The sequence below is a fragment of the Leptopilina heterotoma genome, unplaced genomic scaffold, assembly GCF_015476425.1.
Source record: "Leptopilina heterotoma isolate Lh14 unplaced genomic scaffold, ASM1547642v1 Lhet_24, whole genome shotgun sequence".
Lineage (NCBI taxonomy): Eukaryota > Metazoa > Arthropoda > Insecta > Hymenoptera > Figitidae > Leptopilina > Leptopilina heterotoma.
The window spans coordinates 2,905,717-2,926,496 of NW_025110956.1; the positions used below are offsets into that span (position 1 = coordinate 2,905,717).

General features: G+C 27.4%; 2 protein-coding genes across 3 annotated transcripts; one reads left to right on the forward strand and one right to left on the reverse strand.

Annotated features, from left to right (window-relative positions):
- Nucleotides 1–95: 95 nt before the first annotated feature.
- LOC122502963 (ankyrin-3-like) lies at nt 96–6,532 on the reverse strand. The gene is made up of 4 exons (XM_043613324.1): nt 6,319–6,532; nt 5,106–5,230; nt 4,738–4,977; nt 96–3,461 (listed from the first exon to the last, which is right to left on the reverse strand). The coding sequence occupies exons 3-4, from the start codon at nt 4,747–4,749 to the stop codon at nt 744–746; spliced, it is 2,730 nt and encodes a 909-aa protein (XP_043469259.1). The 5' UTR covers nt 4,750–4,977; nt 5,106–5,230; nt 6,319–6,532; the 3' UTR covers nt 96–743.
- A 1,924-nt stretch (nt 6,533–8,456) lies between these two features.
- LOC122502966 (tether containing UBX domain for GLUT4) lies at nt 8,457–19,259 on the forward strand. 2 transcript variants are annotated; one of them, XM_043613329.1, is made up of 7 exons: nt 8,458–8,715; nt 9,067–9,122; nt 15,283–15,532; nt 15,855–16,268; nt 16,440–16,797; nt 17,019–17,184; nt 18,986–19,259. In XM_043613329.1, exons 1-7 carry the CDS (start codon nt 8,632–8,634, stop codon nt 19,182–19,184), a joined length of 1,527 nt encoding a protein of 508 aa, XP_043469264.1. In that variant the 5' UTR covers nt 8,458–8,631; the 3' UTR covers nt 19,185–19,259. The 2 variants fall into 2 exon arrangements, with proteins under 2 accessions (XP_043469265.1, XP_043469264.1); XM_043613330.1 differs by lacking the exon at nt 18,986–19,259 and having other exon boundaries at nt 8,457–8,715; nt 17,019–17,188.
- The last annotated feature ends 1,521 nt before the right edge of the window (nt 19,260–20,780 follow it).

Sequence of the window (20,780 nt, forward strand, 5' to 3'; positions counted from 1 at the left end):
TTTAAATTAAAAAGAGGAGAGCAGTTTACGAAGGATAAGAATTATTTATAGGATAGAAATTTGTAAAGAGTCTTTCCCAATAAATTTGAATAAGATAATTTTTTATTCCAAATACAATATGAATATATTCACTTACTATTAATTCTGATTAAATAATTAGTATATAAAAATTAGAGTTAATAAGTATAAAAATACCAAAATTAAATATTATTTCCTATTCTTCAGGAATAAAGAACTTCCATTAACTTCATTATCAATTTTTTAATTGATTTAGTTGTTCATTTATTTTTTACTATATTTTTAAATTGGTTAATTAACATTAATTTCACAAAAAAAAGTGTACCAATTTTTAAAGAACAGAAAAATTCATATAAATAGAGAAAAAATAATTTCGAAGAATCATTTGCGTAGTAATTTTCTATATTATAAAAAAACAGATCCGCCTATCTAAAATTCTTCCGCAACCTAAGTTTACTTATGTCAATAGGCTGACAAGCTTTAATTAAAATACTCAAGTCCTTGTCATTTAAATAACTAAGTATTATTTCACTATAGCATTGTAGTGACTCGGTGAAATTGTTGTATAAAACAGGAAAAATTTTATAACATTGGTCTAGTAAATCTCTTCTTTTCATACCCTTTATGAAATTACATATTATTATGTTGCTGTAAATTGGAAACTTTGTTTCGTAATCCAATGATTTTAGAGTTTGCACTATATTCTCATTTTTCATGTACATTGCTTATAAGCTATCTTTAGCCAATATGTCAAAGAATGAAATGTTAGTATTCTTAATCTTTTCATGCTTCAAGCGAAATATTTCTTCCTCACATTCTTGCTGAAAACCACTTCCAATTAGACTGTTACTCAAAAATAGTAGATTGTTTTTGCTTACAAATAAATTTGCTGTTTTTCTTGTAAATAAGTGGCAATCAATAACTTTACGAAATGTGCTAGGTACATAATTAGAATTAACTTCGGCTCCAAATTCAAGTAATATTTTTACTAACTCTTTATGACGATGTTGAATTGCATAGAGCAAGGCAGTACCTCCATAATTATTTATTACATTTACGTTAGCTCCTTTTTTCAAAAGTGTTTTACAAATTTTTATATTTTTATTTTGAGCAGAAAAATGAAGTGGTGTGTCGCCATTAATATTTGTACATTCAATTTCGGCACCAAATTCTATCAATGTTTTTACGACGTCTTGATGACCATGTTTAGTTGCAATATGCAATGCGGTGTTTGAATTCTTATCTTTAGTATTTATATCAGCGCCTCTATTCAAAAGTATTTTACAGATTTCCTTTCTATTTGTTTCAGCAGAAAGATGAAGCGGTGTCTCGCCATCAACAGTTTTAAAATTAACTTTGGCGCCAAAATCTAGTAATGTTTCTATAACCTCTTGATGGCCACATTTAGTTGCAATATGCAATGCGGTGTATGAATTCTTTTCCTTAGCATTTATATTAGCTCCTCTATTCAAAAGAATTTTACAGATTTCTTTTTCTTTTGTTACAGCAGAAAGATGAAGTGGGGTCTTGCCATAAATAGTTTTAGAATGAACTTTGGCGCCAAAATCTAGCAATAATTTTACAACTTCTTGATGACCAGATTCAGTTGCAAAATGCAATGCGGTGTATGAATTCTTATCCGTTTCATTTACATGAGCTCCTCTATTCAAAAGCATTTGACAGATTTCTTTTTTTTCTGTTCCAGCAGAAAGATGAAGTGGGGTCTTGCCATAAATAGTTTTAAAATGAACTTTGGCGCCAAAATCTAGCAATAATTTTACAACCTCTTGATGGCCATTTCTTGATGCAATGTGCAATGCTGTGTCTGATAAATGCTTTTGTTTAACATTTACATCAGCTCCGTTATTCAAGAGGATTTTGCACATTTCTTCATGTCCTCTGCTAGCAGAATAATAAAGTGGTGTTATTCCTCGACCGGGTATTTTAAAATGAATTTTAGCACCAAATTTTAGCAATACTTTTACAACCTCTACTCTTTGATACTCAATTGCAATGTGGAAAGCGGTTCTTGAATTCTTTTCCTTAGCATTCACATTTGCTCCTCTATTTAAAAGTATTTCACAGATTTCTTTTCTTCCTCTTTCAGCAGAAAAATGAAGTGCTGTACGTCCATCACCAGATTTAGAATCGACTGTAGCACCAAATTCCAGCAGCATTCTTACAAACTCTTTAGAAGCATTTTGAGAAGCCATGTGCAATGAGGTTTCTGAATTCCTTTTTTTAGCATTTACATTTGCTCCATTATTCAAAAGCATTTCACAGATTTTCATATTTCCTCTTTCAGCAGAAAGATGAAATGGTGTGTTGTCAGCATTATTTTTAAGATCAACCTTGGCCCTAAATTCTAGCAATAGTTGAACAATCTCTTCATGACCATTTTGAACTGCAATATGCAAAGCGGTTTCTTGATACCTATTTACTGTATTGACATCAGCTCCTTTATTCAAAAGAATTTTACAGATTTCCTTGTTTCCTGCTTTGGAACAAAGGTGAAGTGCTGTTATGGCATCATTATTTTTAGAATCAATGTTTGCACCAAATTCTAGCAATAATTTTACAACATCTTCAGATGCATAATGCAATGCAGTGTTTGATTCCCTATCCTTAGCATTCGCGTCAGCTCCTTTAATTAAAAGCATTTTACAAATTTGTGTATAACCTTTTTTAGCAGAAAGATGAAGTAATGTACAGCCATCATTTGTTTTCGAATCCATTTCGGCACCAAATTCTAACAATACTTTTACAACCTCTTCACAACCGATTTGAACTGCCAAGTGCAAGGCAGTGTACGAATTCCTATCCTTAGCATTCACAATTATATTAGGTTTCAATAGAACCTCAACTACCTTTGCAAGTCCACTTTCAGAAGCGTAATGAAGTGCTGTTCTATTATCCACATCTTTTAAATTCACATTAGCGCCCTTACTTAGAAGAATTGAAGCAATTTTTGCTTTAATATTATCATCATCAGAATCGTTTTTCATAGTTATGTAATGCAATGTTGTTCTTCTATACAAGTCAGTATAGTTAATATCAATATCATACTTCAGTAAGTCTTGGACAATTTTAAAACATCCTTTTTCAGCTGCAGAAACTAAATGGTAAGGATCTTTTGCATCTATGGGTTGGACATTAAAACCATATTCTACAAGAACGTGAGCAATCTTTTTATTTTCATCTCCATCTCCATTTAATGCAGTTATAAGTGAACTGCTATTGAATATATTATTAATGTCAGGATTATATTTTAATACATCCTCAACAATCATTAGGTTTTTCGATTTAACTGCATAGTGTAGTATGGTTTTACCAGTCATATCGTGATCATCAATTTTAATATTTTTTTGTAAAAGCTCCTTTACAATTTCTTTACCTCCAGACGACAAAGCATGATGAAGAGGAAGATTATTATGTAGAAACTCCTGCAACAAAAAATAAAGAGTATTTGGATTGAATGTTAAAATTCTCTTACATGTAAAAAATTATTCTTGATTGAATATCCATTTCATATGATGCAAGTCGACGAACTTCAAGTTATAGATTTACCTGTCACTAAAATATGTTATTCTACATAAAAAATAAAGAAACACGTATTTTTTATTTTTTTAAAAATCTAAGAAATTTTTCCAGGTTTTTAAAACGAAAATAATTCAAGAACATAAATAATTTCATTTTTAAATAAATATTTAATCATTATTATTTTTTTTATATATATAGAAATTAAGATTTTCAAAAATTTCAAATTTCAATAACATATAAGAATATTATTATAAAACATGAAGATATCACTCGGAGTAATCGCTTTCTTCATGTTTTATAATAATTAAAACTTGCTACTTTGTTACTGTAACTTCTTCAAAAATAATTTTCATCATTACGATTATTCATTTCTAGAAATTTCAACTAAAATTCTTCTTTAAGTCAATTTTTTTAATAATTTTTGAAAAAGTTCTTTGACAATTTTCAAATTTTTTTGTTTACAATTTAATTCTACGCAATTTTGATTATTCTGACATTCTTCAATTAAATATATTAGAAATTAAAAACTTCAAATAATTTCAATAGAAATTCCATTAAATTTTTTGAAAAAAATTAATTCTAAAAAATTCTTAATTAAAAGTATGAAAAGTTTAAATTTTCAAAGATTTTAATTTGAAGCCTTATTTTGAAAATTTCATTACTTCTAAAAATCCACGCTTTAATGCTTTCATTCACTACATTCACTACACATTCACTAAATTGTCTGGACTAAATTTTGACTGTTTCGGACAAATTCCAGATTCACTAGTTAAAATTAACTGATTAATGTCGGACTTCATCGGACCAACTCCGGATTTACTAGTTGTTCACAAACCGTATAGAGTTCGGATTTATTCGGATTAATAATTAGATTTCAAGAATAGACACAATTAACTTTAGAAAACAACAGTTTTCTAGGATTTCGATCAAAATTCCTTAACTTTTTCAGGTTTTTAAAAGGTTTATAAAATTCCCTGACATTTCCAGGTTTCCCAGGTTCTATTTGGTCTTAAATTTTTTTTTGCGGCAACGTGAAAACGTTGGAGACTTAAGTTTAATTATTTTTATCAAGAAAAGAGAATATTTATTTTATAAACTAAAATATTAAGCCTTTTTAATGTCATCAATGCTTTATTTATTTCTATTCGAAAATATAATTTTAAAAAATTTTCTTTTTACCTGAGGATTCATTTTACTACTATGTAGTTTCTTCTCAAATTTTCACGTTGAAGACTGTCTTTAATATTGTACAGTAGATTCCCTTTTTATAATTAAAAGATTGGTAAATTTCGAAGTATAGGTTTTCGCCGATTTTACGTCCACCGTTTTCATTTGTTTGGAACTCCTGCTTTCCATGCGGATCTGGTGTTTTTACTTTGTCTAATTTTTTTCACATTTGTCGCAAACCATATAATCAATCTAGAATAAATGTTTGCATGAATAATGTAAATCAGTTACAATTGAAATTTCATAATTTTATTTCCTAAAGAATTGATTCGGAAATGAATAAACCATAATAAACATAAAAAGTGAGGTTAAGTTTGTACTTGCATCACCCCAGTCCGACTCCTATGTATTTTGAAGGAAAAATATGTCAGCTTAGTGGTTTGCGTTTTCATGTGCCAAAAAGTAACACGTGATGGCGCTGTTCTCAACACTCGCTCAAAATTCACTAAAGCAATAGAAAAATATCATAGAAACGAATAAATTATTTGTTTTTATAATGAAATCTTGTTGTTAGTGATGTTAAAAATACACGATAAGAAATAATATTGTATTTTTAACTCATAAAAGATGATAGAACAATTGAATAATTAGTATGAAAGTACATAAATGTGTTGTACAATAAACTGATGACTTTCGTTTAAATCGTTTAAATTATCAGATAAACTGATTTATAATAAAAGTTAAAGGAAAGTCATAGATAAATAGTATATTTAAAATAAAGAAAACAAATTTAGATAATATAAATAGCATTAACCCTCCGTCACACACATGAGAAAATATTCCGACCTTACACACGTTCAGAGGGAATATCGCTCACCACATTGTAAAATAAGCAACATTACAACATAAACAAAGGAATCAACAAAAATTTAGTTTTAACACAAACTTACAAATATGTAGTAAATTATTCTAAATTATAAAATTAATCAAATTAATTTTCGGTCTCAAAAATAAAAATTAATTACACGAATGCACATCTTCAAAGAAATTCCACTCGACATGTAAAAATAATGTAACATTAACAAATAAGCAAAAAAATCATTAAACAATTTATTTTAATTATATTTATAATATAATTTTGTCATCAACCAACAGTGGAACAAAAAATGTTTTTAAAACTTGATTTTTTTATTTAACATAACCTCACTTTTTCGAGTTTCTTCTGGCTTTGAAGCTTCATAATTAAATATTAATTATGTTTAAACTAAATGTTTTTTTAGAAATGTGTTGAGGAGTAAATTGTCGAAAGGTATAGAAACTGATTTTATTTTGCAATGAGGAAAACAAAAGTTATTTAAAAAATACTGAAACCGTAGAGGGAATCTCTCCCTAGGTGTGTGACGGAGGGCTAACTTTGATCCATTTTTTTTATTTATTATTTGAGATGAAATTTTACTCAAGACAAAAACAAACATGAACGTATACAATGAATAAAAAATATAATATTAAATAAAAATTTAAAAGTTTTAAACTTTTTTTAAAATTTTTAAACTAAGGCAAGCTTTGCCGGCTACTTATTAAAAACATTTTCACTTTTTAAACAATATGCTCTTTTTACAACATTAAAATAGTTTTTAATGTTAATACTTTTTTTACTTTCACATTTTTTTATAAAATTTAGTTGAGATTTCTAACCGATTTCAACACAACAAATACAATAATGAATGAGGTAACGAATATTGCTGACGAGTAGTGAGTACTGCGCCATCTCGAGGAACTTTTTTGCACATTAAAGTGCAAACCACTAAGCTGACTACTGTAACGAGCGACTATTATCTCGCTCGAATAATTTCGATATATCAACTATCGAAATAAACGCGCTAGAATTGAATTATTAATTAATTTATAATTTTTAAATATTCTTCCCACGGTTTGAGGCAAAAATCTCTGAGACACAAACAGGAAATCTTTTGTATGTTTGTCAATAGAATATTGTCACGGTTTAATAAATTCCAAACTTTTAGTTTTTATATTAGCTACGAAGACATTTCTTAGAAATGTCGTAAATCAAGTAAAAGTTGGAAAAAGTAATCTCGAATTTCTTAAAGTCATAAAACCAAACCGTCAACAGTTATACAAAAAATAAAACATCTCAAGTGCCCTTTTCCATAGGACAATAGAACATGTGTTCAACATGCTTGGGACCGCAGGATTGCAATGGACTAAGTAAAAGAGATGAGTCACAAAAGTCTAGTTGAATAAGGATCTAAAATATTTAATAATAAATAGTACAAATAGAATTGTTAATATAATAATAATGATAATAATAATTATTATTATTATTATTATTTCGAATAATCATTTAGTGCGAATGTATTATTTGGATAATCTAAAACTACGTTGACGTTTATGTAATTAAATACATTTCATCTATATGTATATTATTAATGTAATTACTATATTGTGTGAGTGTCGTATGAAATATTCAATTTAAGTAAATAGTACATAACATTTTATAGATGATTAATAATATTATATTATTTGAATGTAGAGTATATTGCATGAGTATAGAGATGATCTCTCTTGAATGTGTGTGTGAGTATAGTTTCAATGTAGTGCAGAAAAGTGTTGGTGCAACGATGCTGTATGCTACAGCCAAGGAAATGCGCGTAGAATAACGCATGCGCATTTCCACAAAAATGGACTTTAGCGGAGAACCTCTCCGCGGAATGAATAGTTATAGTTAGTTCTAAGTTACTCTCTGACTTGAAAGGTTGTTTTCTAAACTCCTTAGCCAGTTTGTATTTAACGAATATTTTAATAAACAATAAAGGGGGGTTTTACTCACTCAAGAAAAACTAATTTCTCGAGTGGGCTTTCCTCCTTCCGTTAAACGGAATTAAACGTCTTTTAATTTAAATATTCCCGCTTCCTTCTTTAAGGATTTAATCAAGGTAGAATCCGGCGAATCATCGCGAACTATTAGAGTTACGTTATTAAAGGTAACGCGGCTCGTAACACTACTTTCTGGGAAAAACGGACAGGGGTGCTTGCATGGAAAAATAATTTAAAATTACAAAATTACTTATGGAGCTCTCACAGCTCTGCCTGCCTGCGCAGGCAGTAATTGGAGTAAGAGAGAAAATCAATTAGAGTGAAAGAGACAGTAAATTCAAATTTATATGCTGCCTACTAGCTGTGAGAGCGCCTTTACACGACTTATATACCTACACTACCTAGTTACACTATATTAGTAAAACTGGAATTTATTACTTCTACAAAGATATTTTTTCTTTATATGACTATCTAATAAATACTTTGACAGTAGAAATTCGCTCATAAACTTTAAATTTTGTAAGTAATCACAATTTAAAAATATATCAAATAAATAATAAATATCGTAACGGTAGCGTGTGGGGGAAGTGTCACAATATCACTGTAGAACGAAACGTAAACGTAAATTGTTTCGTCACGATCACGTTCCGTTCAAGGTGCTATTGTAGACTCAACCTTAGGTAGAAACACCTTTATGGTACGGTCACAGCTCGGCTGCCTGCCTGCCTGCCTGCAGGTCGTCATGGCAATACATAAGAGTAAGAGAGTCAGACAATTTAAATTATTCGTCTCCTCTCTCTTACTCTCGTGGCGGCTGCCTGCGCAGGCAGGCAGGCAGCCGAGGTGTGACCGTGCCATTAGAGCTGAGTGTGAAGACACCCTTACGAATCTGACAGTTGTGCTTCAGCCTTTACATGAGATTGCACCCTAAGTAATTTTTTTTGTATAAAAAAAATAGTCATCAAGCAAGGAAAAATTTATAACAGAAATTAGATTACTTTGCAAATTGTAAATATATATAAAATTCAATTAATTTATTAGTGAAGTTAAGATATTTTTAATATTCACATAATGGCTACTAAAAGTGTCAATGTGCTTTTACCAAACGGACATCGTCAAAACATAAAGGTTTCGCCAAATACCACTATTCTACAGGTAAAATTATTTCATTTTTAAAACGTTTAATTAATAGTAATTGTGCAAATTTTTAATATGCGTTTCATTTTTCTTATGTTATATATTAAAAAAGTTGTTATTTTACTTATAGTTGAATAATTAGTTCGGTTCCCAAATAATTCGAAATGTCAAATTCAAATGTGCACATACAAATATAAATTCGTCTTTAATAATAAATGTGACTTAAATTAATTTTGTAATCGTTTTTAAAAAACTCTAATATTTATAACTTGTAATTTAAAGGTTTAAATTTAAATATCAGTTTTTCGTATTTTTGAAAGAGCGACATACACAATTGGATTAATTAATGTAAATATTTCAATGTTATAGGTTCTTGATGAAGCTTGTCAAAAATATGGATTACAAGCAGAGAATTATGATATTAAGTAAGTAATTGTTCTTAAAATTCTAACAATTTTGATAAAGTGATCCCGGGTGAAAACTGTGAGAATATAATAAATAGCCTTATTAAAAACGTGTTAAATAATGAGCAGAAACAAAATTTTACATTTGATATCCATATGCAACCGATTTCTCGTATAAATTTCGTACAAATATGCAGTCAAATTTCATGTGGAATTTAAAAAAAAATCTTCATTTGCAAATTGAACGAAAATCGCCATAACTGAAGCTAATAAAAAATGGGAAATGTTTTAATTACTGCAGTAGAAATAATTTGATCCTAAAAAAGTGAATTAATAATTGTTTTAATCGGCATCTTAATGTATAATCAGTATAATTGAATCATGGAAGGTTTTAAATAATTATTTAATCATTTTGAAAAAATTGTATCAAATTACATATAGTAAATAATAAGTTTTTCTTTACATCCGCAGTAATTAACACATTCTAATAATTAAAAGCTATTAAAGATCTTTGTTAATTAACTTTTTGTCACAAACATTAAATTCTGTAATTATCTAATCAGGCATCACAGTTGGTCCCCTTTTGTCCCCTTTTACTGATCAGAAATAAAAATGTTTTTTATTTGTAAATATATTTCAATGTATGATCATAAAAATTACATTCAATTTTTGAATTTAGCACATTTTATTTTTTGTTCAGATTATTGACACCACAACAATATAAATTTTGTTTACAAAGTTTTAGTATATTTGGACTATTTGCTTTTAAATGGTTGCTTCACTTCAAATTCAAATATTTCTATAAAAATTTATGTAAAAGCTATCACACTAGGATCATTTGGAGGTTCATTAAATTTAGAATCAAATGGGCCAAGATATAACCAATTTAATAATGTAAATACGAAAATATAGTTATTTGATAAAACAAATGAATAGATTCGACGAATTTGCAATTTATATTTTTTAACAAATTTAGAGCTAGAGGAGTTAATTTATAGATTTTGTTTGAACTCAAGATTTTGGAATCGCTATTTTCACAAATACATAAATCTCTATCTTTGAAGAACTATATTTTCATATTTACATTATTATATTATTAAATTGGTTATATCTTGGCCCATATAATAGAAAAGTTTAAAAAAAATATTAAATATATGGGGCATTCCAGGCCAAATCGGAAATTATTTTGCTTTTGCATCTTAAATTTTTTTAAACATTTTCTTTCTTTTAGTACTCTTTGAAATGAGCTACTTTGATTTTTTTCAAATTTTTTTATAAAGCGGTTCAGGAGATACAGATTTATGAAAAATGACGTTTTTTACGTAAATTTTTTTTAAATGCTTATAACTCGGTCAAAAATTGATCAAATTGGACGTTTTGTAATGAAAAGTTTTGTTTTCAAGCGTAGTTTTTAATAAAAATATTTTTAAAAAATTTTAAAATAATTTACGATAAGATTTTAAAATTTTTAAAACAAAATTTCGTTTTTAACAATGTATGTATCGATCAATTTTTTCAAAATTTTTTGTAAGAAACTAGCACTAAATTAACGATTTTTAAGCCTTGCCCGACCGTGGGCAAACGATGAGATCTATTTATTTAAAAATTTTTAATTTTTATATACACAGTGAAAACGGTAGGCCTAATTTGTCATTTGACCAAATCACAATTTTACACAGAAAGAAGGTTAAGTTTGGAGAGACTCAGTCTGAAAACACATTTGCTGTGAAAAATTTGTGTGATTTTGTCAAATGGCAAGTTAGTCATTTGGCCACCACTGCGTATATAAAAATTAAAAATTTCAAAATAAATAGATCCCATCGTTTGCCCACGACAAGCCTTAAAAATTGTTAATTTAATGTTAGTTTTTTACAAAAAATTTTGAAAAAAATTGATCAATACATACATTGTTAAAAATGAAATTTTATTTTTAAAAATTTTTAAATCTTATCGTAAATTATTTAAAAATTTTTTAAAAATATTTTTATTAACCCCTTAACTGTTTGAAGAAAATACAACATGATTGTCCCAAAACGCCCAGCGGAATCTGATACTTTTTCAAATAGTATAATATATTTAAATTATAATTAATTATTCAATTATTTTCTAAAATATCAATAATGACCCTTATAATTTCTTATAATATTGATATAAAGAAAAATATCTATCAATTTATAAACAAATTATATTTATTTTGAGTGATAGTGAACACGACCCACGGGTGGGTCGGAAACAGTTATAGCCATACTTTTTCACGACCCACCCGTGGGTCGGAAACAGGGAACGGGTTAATAACTACGCGTGAAAACAAAACTTTTCATTATAAAAACGTATAATTTGATCAATTTTTGACCGAGTTATAAGCATTTAAAAAAAAATTTACGTAAAAATCTCATTTTTCAAAAATCTGTATCTCCTGAGCCGCTTTATGAAAAAATTTGAAAAATCAAGGTAACTCATTTCAAAGAGTGCTAAAAGAAAAAAAAGGTTTAAAAAAAATTTGAGATGCAAAAGCAAAATGATTTCCGATTTAGCCTAGAATGCCCCATAGGTAATGTAGGTAGAAAATATAAAATAAATAGATAGATAGGTAAATAATTTGTTATTAAATTTTTTAATACAACCGCAATACTGTTTGTTAATGTGCGAACAACTGTTTTCAATATTTTAAACTAATTTATTCTAGAAATTAATTTTTATTAATTATTTCAATCTATCTAAATTACGAAAGATATTTATCAAAGATTTAACCGTTTGCAACTGAATAGTCTTCCAATGGTGTTGATTACGATTTTTCTACATTATTGTGGTAAACAATAAGAAACACTGCAAAGAGAAGTATCTTAATTTCGGATGTTTTGGTTGTCACTTTTTAGTTATTTGAACTATCTTAGTTTAAGATGTTAAAAGTAGCTCGATAAACAATGCTTATTATGGGTCATAATTTGTAAAAATTATGTTTAATATCCATAGAATTCATTTTTGAGAATTATTTTATAAAATTTTTTGAATTTAACTTAGAATTTTAATTTTTAAGTTGAGTTGGACAGAAAAAAGGTTAGATTGACAGTTATGAAAATTTAATAAAAAAAAGCATGGAAATAATTTTTAGATAGGGGAAAGGTGTACGAGATGATCCCTTGGGGCAAGATGATCCTTTTCAATTTTGGAGAGCCTATTAGCGCCACCTTTTAGGCAAATACGGTAATACGTTGCCAATGACATACCTATGAATCAGTCAAACTGTCATGACAACACGCGTTATTAAAAAAATTCTATTGGAAAAAATAAAAATTTCATACTTTTGATCTAAGGAAAGCTTAACTTTGGGCTTAGATAACTTTTGTTGTAGTAGCTGAAATTCCATGTTTCTTGTACTCACGGCTTCAGTATATCTTCAACTAAGTGTTCTGATTGGTATTATGGAATAACAGAGCTCGTAGGTTAAGTTACGAACAAATTACAAAATAGTGGCATTTGGGGCAAGATGATCCCTCAATGGGTGTACAAGATGATCCCCCCTGATTCCCATGTATTTCGTCTCACCTCAAAGTGAATTTTCTAGTATTAATAAAAAATTTAATTTTTCTCGCTTCTTATATGTTTTTATCATGAAAACTAACTTATCTAAAACAAAAAGTTGACATCTACATCTATTTTGTTAATTTTCTTGTTGTAGACAATGCCTCGTAATTATAAAATAGGAAAACGATTCGTGGTGAGTGGTCAAAAGCGTTTATGGCCTAAATAAAGTATATTTAACATTGATACACTGATATTCCTTCAATATAGACTCCTTTTCCAATAATTGGGGAAGATAATCCTACGGATTATCTTGCCCATACCATGGGGATCATCTTGGACACCCCGGTGTCCAAGATGATCCTTTTGTAAGGTTTTAGAAAAATTAAATTTAACAGTAAAATATTAATTAGCTGCAAATATTTCAAATCAGGATAGTTAGATAGATTAATTATCTAGTAGTGCGTACAAAAAAAACTCGAATATGTTGATTTTTCTTTGAATAATAGGTTTCTTCCCTTAGGGGGATCATCTCGTACACCTTTCCCCTAATACAAATTTCTTGATTGATATTTGTTAAAAATAAGCTAATTTACTTATGTATAAATAGATTATTATGTAAACATACCCAAAGTAATAGATGAAAATTGATTTTAAAATTTACCTATGAAATGTCAAAAGTCACTACATTTTTCTAAAAAGTTTATAAATATTAAAAAATTTATTACTATTTAATGTAAAGTATTTTCAATGTACTTTCATAATATGTGCTAACTTTTTAATTTTATAATATAGAAATATGAAAAATTTTTACCTTTAATATTGTGTGTTTCATGATTTTCCGTGATTTTATTCACTTATTTCTTCTCAGGTGCAAGACTAAAAAATCCAATTTTTGTCTTAATATTTAAGTTTGAACTTCTTTTCCATTCTATTAAATTTTGGTAATGGAGAACGAGCTACTTTTCAGTTTAAATTTAGTTTAAAAAATCTGCTGAAAAAACGAATTTGTTGTTTAATATGCAAGTAGATTTTTGCAAGACTATATTAAGATAGCCAACTTCAGTGTTATAAAATTATCTGCATTTTAACCAACAAACTCGTTAGTCGGAGGTGTTTACAGTTGCTAAATTGATAAATTGAAAGATTTCGGCCGCCATATTTGATCCGCCATTTTGGATTTTTTAAATCAAAAAATGTTTGATTCAGTGACTACAAAAAACTTCCGAATAAAAATTTCTAGATAAATACGTATTAATTTTTAAAAATTTTCGTCACTATATTGAATCCGCCATTTTGAAATTTTAAAATCTGACATTGAATTTGGATTCAGTGACTACAAATATTGCTAATTTAAATTTTTTTAAAAACATTTTTGGACTTTTTTTGGCCTAAAACCGATTTTTTATTATACTACGAAGGGATTAAGATAATTTTAAAAAACTTGACGAAGTAACTTACTTTTCTAAAATGGAACAAATATTTTAATGACTGTTAACGAATAAAGCATATCGTCGGAGCTACTTTTCTTATAGAACGCCTTGATTTTATAATATCCAATTGGCGGGAAAGATTAAAAAAAATTATTCACTGATTGAAGCAAACCAAAGCTTATTCTCTACAGGGTGATGTTTTCTTCCATTTGAATTTAAGATGTTGCAAAAGAACTATTTTGACAAATTTTATAATAGGTTAACGTAGTCAAACAAAATTGACATTAAATGATTGGATTGACAGTGACAACATTTTTATATTATTTGTAATCAGTTTTATTTATAATAATACGTATTTTAATGGCTATATCATTACTGATTAATAAAACGAAAAAAATTTATTTCCCATTAGGTTATGGAAATCTTCAAAAAAGATTAACCAATCGTAAAAATTAAGTCACTTAACTTAACAGTAACAAAGTAAAACTGTGATTCCGAAGAGTAGTCTTTCTGAAATATAAGCTTTTTGTTACAAGAACTGATCCTCTCTCTTTTTTTTTAGTAAATATTGTTCTTATCATAGACCGAACATAAATATTTAAATGTGAAGTAAATTCGATAATTGTGTTGCTTTTATTTCTCTTCTGGCCATAAACTTATTACAAACGTTTTAAAATATTGGTTTAATTAATTTTTAAATTATCTTGACAGTACTCGTGTTTATTGTTAATAAATTGTGTAAATCTAGTTATAGGAATATTACTTTTTAAGAAAAAGTCCCATGCTTTAAAATATTACTTTCTGTTGAAAGCTTATTTTAATATAATAATCAAAAATACTAAATGTGATGGTTTAATTTCCAGTTTTTCATTATTTTATATTTTTAAATTGTCTTTGCATATCTTTTTTCGTAATAGATCCATTGTTAGAAAAACCATACATTCATTAAACTCTTTTAAATTAAATCGTTTTAAACTACTGCTCGAGAATTACTTACAGTTTAAATAGAGGTAAATTAAATTCTTTACTGTTAATGAAAAGAGAAAAGTACCTATTATTAATTATTAATGATGAAAACTTTGAAAATTCTTTCTGCGTTTCAACTATTTATTGAAAACCTATTGAATAAGTTATTAAAGACTTAAAGACTTAAATATTGTGATTAATTTAATTAATTATTTACTTTCAACAGAATATGTAGTCTTTAAGTTTGTCTTATGTTTTAGGAATTTAAATAAGGTACTGGATGTTAATTCAAGTTTCCGTTTCACAAACTTACCAAATAATGCACAACTGGAAATGGTACCATGTATAAAGAAGAGAGAGTTGTTAAATATCACGATTGGTCTTCAATTAGAAGATGGACATCGCCTAATGGGAGATTTCCAACCCAACACATTATTGAATGAAATTCTTCTTAGTCTAGCTCCCTCTGAATCTACCGAGACAGCTGTTGTAGTTTTCATGCATCAGGAGGTATATTAAATAGAAACTTGTTTATTATTATTATTATTTTTTAAACTGGGGAGACACTTTTCTCGAAATCTACCTGACCAATTTTCAAAAACCAAAGACTAAACAATGAACCTTCAAAATTTCACCTTTGAATTTTTTATGGGAGTAAATTGGACTAAACTTTATCATGTTTAGTTCTTTTTACTTGATTAAATCTAAACTTTGTAGTTTAGCATTTCTTCTTTCTTCTTCACTGATAATAACATCGAATTCGTTCATAACATATTTTGAACTCTATTTTTGAATAATTAAAATGATTGAAACTTTATTCAATTGTCTATAGATATCTGGAAAAGACTTAGAAAATACAACATTAAGATCCTTAGGACTTACTAAAGGAAAAGCCATGTTAAGGCTCTTACATCGTGATCCTAATAGCAAAAAAGAACAAGCTCACGTTTACATTCCTGCAAAGAAACCTGTATCCAAAGAAAATGATAATCCATCGACCTCTTCTTCATTTACAAAATTCATTTCAAATAAAATTATAGATCCAATTAATTCCATAAAAGCTGAAGTGTCGAAGCAAATAAAGGAGCATGATCTGCGAAAAGATCAAGAAAAAGAAACAGCAGGCTCTCAAAACAAATCCAGTCAGAAGATAAAAAATAACGAAAAAACTACTACAGCTGAAGTAAAAAAGACCCCCAAAGTAATTCAAAACATATTAAAGGATAGTTTAATTAATGTTGCATACGTAAGTTATTTTTAATTAAATATTTATATAATTCATCAAATAATGTTTATGAAAATAAATTCACACGATCCACACACATTAACGAACATATGTGTTGTTATATGTACAATTTTTGTCTATAAGAAGCGCTCAAGGACATTAGATTTACTTGAAAACTGAATAATTTTTCAGCTGGGAGAGAGAAACGCCCTTGTATTTAATCAGGCTGGAGCGTTGCCTATTTCTCAGGAAGATTTGCCTGATTCTTTCTTCGACTTAACAGTGGAGGATGCAAAAGTGCTACTAAGAGATGCAAAAAAATCAATTAATAGGCTGGAAGATTCTCCACTTTTAACTGAGGCGCTACGCGAAACAGAAAATAATAAGAAGAAGCTTGAGCATGTAAATAAGTACCACTGGGCTATTATTAGAATACAATTTCCTGATCAACTTGTTCTTCAAGGATTATTTCGTCCTGAAGAAACTGTTCAAGATATTAAAAATTTTGTTCGGAATTATTTAAAAAATCCTGAAAATGAGTTTGTGCTTTGTAAGTATGTTTTCATAACTCCTTTGTTTTTTATTGTATTGAAAAGCGTTAAAGAGAAAATCCATTTATTTTTGTACATAATTCATCAAAAAAAAATTATGAAAAAGGAATTTTTTAAATTGTCAAGGAGAAAGTTTTGAAAAAATTTTTATTTTAAGCTTACAATGTAAGGCTTGTAATGATCTTGTAATGAACTTGTCGAATATCTCATTTTTTTATAGATACGACTCCTCCTAAAACCGACTTGAATCCAAACTGTCGACTTATTGATGAAAATCTTGTACCTTCTGCAGTTATTTATTATTCTGGTCACAGTCCTCTTAAACCAGAATTAAAAAACAAGTTAACCGATCCATTAGTGGCTACTGTGGAAGCTATGAAAGCAAGGTAATATTAGTAATGACAAACAAGTTGTTAATTTCCTGACCAGGGTTGCCACAAATATTTAATTTTATTTTTCCCTGACTTTTCCCTGATTTCCAGAAAAAAATTTCACTTTTTCCCTGACCCTAAAGAATATTCTGATTCACTCTAAAAATTATTAGATACTCAAAAAAAATGTTCTATTACATTTATTTACAAACTTCTTTAATTGTAAAATTATTTAAAAACATCAATAACTTCTTTCTTAAATAAACATTTAATCATTATTTTTCTGTAGGAATTAAAATTCTTCAAAATATTCAAATTTAAACCTTTTTGAAATTCAACAACTTATAAGAATATTATTACAAAACATGAAGAAGACGATCTTCTTCATGTTTTGTAATAATTTAAATTGACATAAAATTTTTTAAAATAAGTTAATTATTTACAAAAATCCTAAAAAAATCCTTCGCAAGAATTCAATTATTTTTACAAGAAGTACAATTTCACAAAAAAAATTCAATTATTTAAAAAAATGTAATAAAATTAGTTGCAATAATTCAATTACTTTTATAAATAATAATAAATCGATTATTCGTTTATTCATTTTTAAAACAACTTTTATTAGAAAATTCTAAAAAAATTCAATTATTTAAATTAAAAAATAAATAATTTATTGAATAATTGAATGTTTATTAAAATTGAATTCTCATAAAGAATTTTATCAATAAAATTTTAAATAATTGAATTCGTTTGACAAATTTTAATAAAATTTTTAAGAATAATTACATTTATCGAGGAATTTGATTAAAATATTGTATAAAAAATAATTCATAAAAATAATAATTAAATAAATAATTAAAATTTTCATAAAATAATTGAATGTCGGAGAAAAATTTTATTATTTATATAAATAATTGAATTCTTACAACGAATTTTATTCAAGTTTATAAAAATAATTGAATTTCGGTGAAGAATTTTATTATTTATAAAAATAATTGAATTCTTAAAAAGAACTATGTATGTTAAATTTTTTTAAATAATTAAATTCTTGCGACGAATTTTATAAAAATATTTTTAAATAATTGATAATTTTTGAAAAATTTTATGAATTTTTGTATTTTAACTAATTGAATTCCTGTGAAAATTTTATTACTTATGAAATTAATTGAATTATTACAAAGAAATTTATTAAATATTTAATAATTGAATTCCTGTGGAATTTTGACAAGAATTTTATTAAAATTTGTAAAAATAATTGAATTTCGATGAATAATTTTATTATTTATAAAGATAATTGAAATTTTGCGAAGAATTTTTGTAACTTTTAAAAATAATTGAATTTCTGTAATCATTTGTAACTTTATCAAAATCCAAATTTTTTTAGTATTTTTAACTTAAATTCTTCTATTAATCTTGTATTTATGAAAATTGTAAAAATTATTTATAAAATAATTTGTAAGTCATAATTTTATGATAGTTTTTGAAAAATGAAGTTATTTAAAAAGAAATTATTGTCAGAAATTGAAAAAATTGAAGGTTTTGTATTAAAATTCGAGGTAATTTCATAATTTACGAGGCAAAAAGGAAAAAAATTCAGAGTTTTCTCATGAATTTTAAAAATTCAATTTTTTCCAGTACTTTTAGTAAAAATCCCTGACTTTTTCCTGATTTCCCTGACTTCCCTGACTTGTGACAACCCTGCTGACCATTTAGCTTCCTCATATGATAAACTGCCTAGGCAGTTGACATAATGATTTGATTGATTTCAAAAGTCATTTACCTAACTGCCCGCGGTTTTCAATAAATTTTTTGTTTATAGAAAAATTAAGAATCAAGAGACGTCAGAAATTAATGTTGTTTCGGAAGAAGCAAAAGAAACGTGTGTTGTAAGTGGTAATACTAGCATTGCGAGCATTGATGACTCTTCTGCAAAACCAGTACCAGGGACAAGTAAGCCTAACGAATTACCTCAACAGAAAATGCACACACCAACTTGGTTTAAAGGATTATTTAAATAATCTTCTTTAAAAATAATTGTACAAAACAATGCTGTTAAGAAACTTATATTATTAAAATTTACCAATCATTTTTAAGTTCTTTTGTTCTTTAGTAACACCGCCAATTTTATATTATTTATAATAAATTATCTTTAAATATTTCCGAGTATCACCTATTAACATTTTCCAAAAGAAAAAATTCAATAATGCCACAGTGTTATGGAGTGAATTTAAATTAAATTTTTGGGTAACTCAAATTTTGAAGTGGATTCTGTTTTAAGGTGGTATAAGAATGAAAATAAACGTAAAAAGAAAAAATCCACTTGGCGCTGTTATCGGCAGTGAAAATAATACTTTTGGTAGACTTTAAAACTCTGATTTTTACTTTTTTTTAGGAAAATAATTTTCTCATTCTAGCGATACATTTTAAAACAATAGTTTCCAGTAGATTTTGCAAGTAGTAAGTGTCAACTTTCAAGAAAAAACTTGAATGGAGAATACTAAAATTATGTTTCTTTGGAAATTTCACTGCAAAAAGAGATATCTTACAGTACCGTCCGAAATTGTCAGTCCACTCATTTTTAAAGGAATGAAAAAAAATTTTTAACATAAAATTCATGAAAACTAAAATTTTTTTTGGTTTATATTTTGAAAGAAGATAAAATTTTGAAAAGAATAAGACCTTACAGAAGTCATTTGGCCAACATTTGTAGAAGATATTCTTAAAAATCGTCATTTTCAATGTTTTACAAAAATTTGAATAACTTCTAAAATAATGAACGCTTTTTAATAATCTTAGGCTTATTTTAAATGTCTTTTTCTACGGAATAAGAATTACTTATAGGCAGAACTTCTCTGGTACTAGATTTGTGACTACCATACGACAGAGAAGATAAACGAGGCCGACACTTATTATCAAACATCAAACATTTCACTTTAATTTCTTTTATTGAAACAAGACCAAGAGAGAAACCGCGTACCTATAATTCTGTACAGATGCGTAGAGCTTTCAGCTGGCAAAACCTAAAAAAACAAATCAAACGAATTTGAAAAATACATTTATTTTCACTATAATAATCGACAGGTTAGTTTCGGTGACACCAAAGATAGCTGTTTGTTTTACTGTTTTGTTACAGTAGATAGGAAATGACAAAGTATATTTGTATTTCAATGATGACTAACACAACAAAATTATAGTTATCAACAATTTTTGGTAACTATATTAACAAAATTAAACAACAACTGATAATATTAACAAAATTAAATTGCACGGTTTATACAATGTAAAACAAACACATAAATGTCGGAGAAACAGAAGAGACGTAATCTTCAAGCGACCGGTACAACACCTTTCTTGTATTGTATTGCACATGTAATGAATATTTAAACAGTGAATTTATTATATTTTGTGCTTCAATACCGAACGCCACCACATTCTTCACAGATAAATTTTTTCATGACGTTTCTATGCGCCTGCCAAGTTTGGTTGTAGATACTCAAATCTATTCAATTCTGGTCACTACTCTTTTTAACAAATTGTATAATTTCGTCATTGATTTCAACACAATACGATCGGCCTGTGCTTTAAACCCTCTGCCATGTGACCCTACCCATGTG

What these genes read in the sequence shown, in the direction of transcription:
- LOC122502966 (XM_043613329.1), top strand. Translation starts at nt 8,632, where the DNA reads ATGGCTACTAAAAGTGTCAATGTGCTTTTACCAAACGGACATCGTCAA. An exon ending in CAAATACCACTATTCTACAG is followed by an intron (nt 8,716 to 9,066) that starts GTAAAATTATTT and finishes TCAATGTTATAG; the next exon opens with GTTCTTGATGAAGCTTGTCA. An exon ending in GCAGAGAATTATGATATTAA is followed by an intron (nt 9,123 to 15,282) that starts GTAAGTAATTGT and finishes CTTATGTTTTAG; the next exon opens with GAATTTAAATAAGGTACTGG.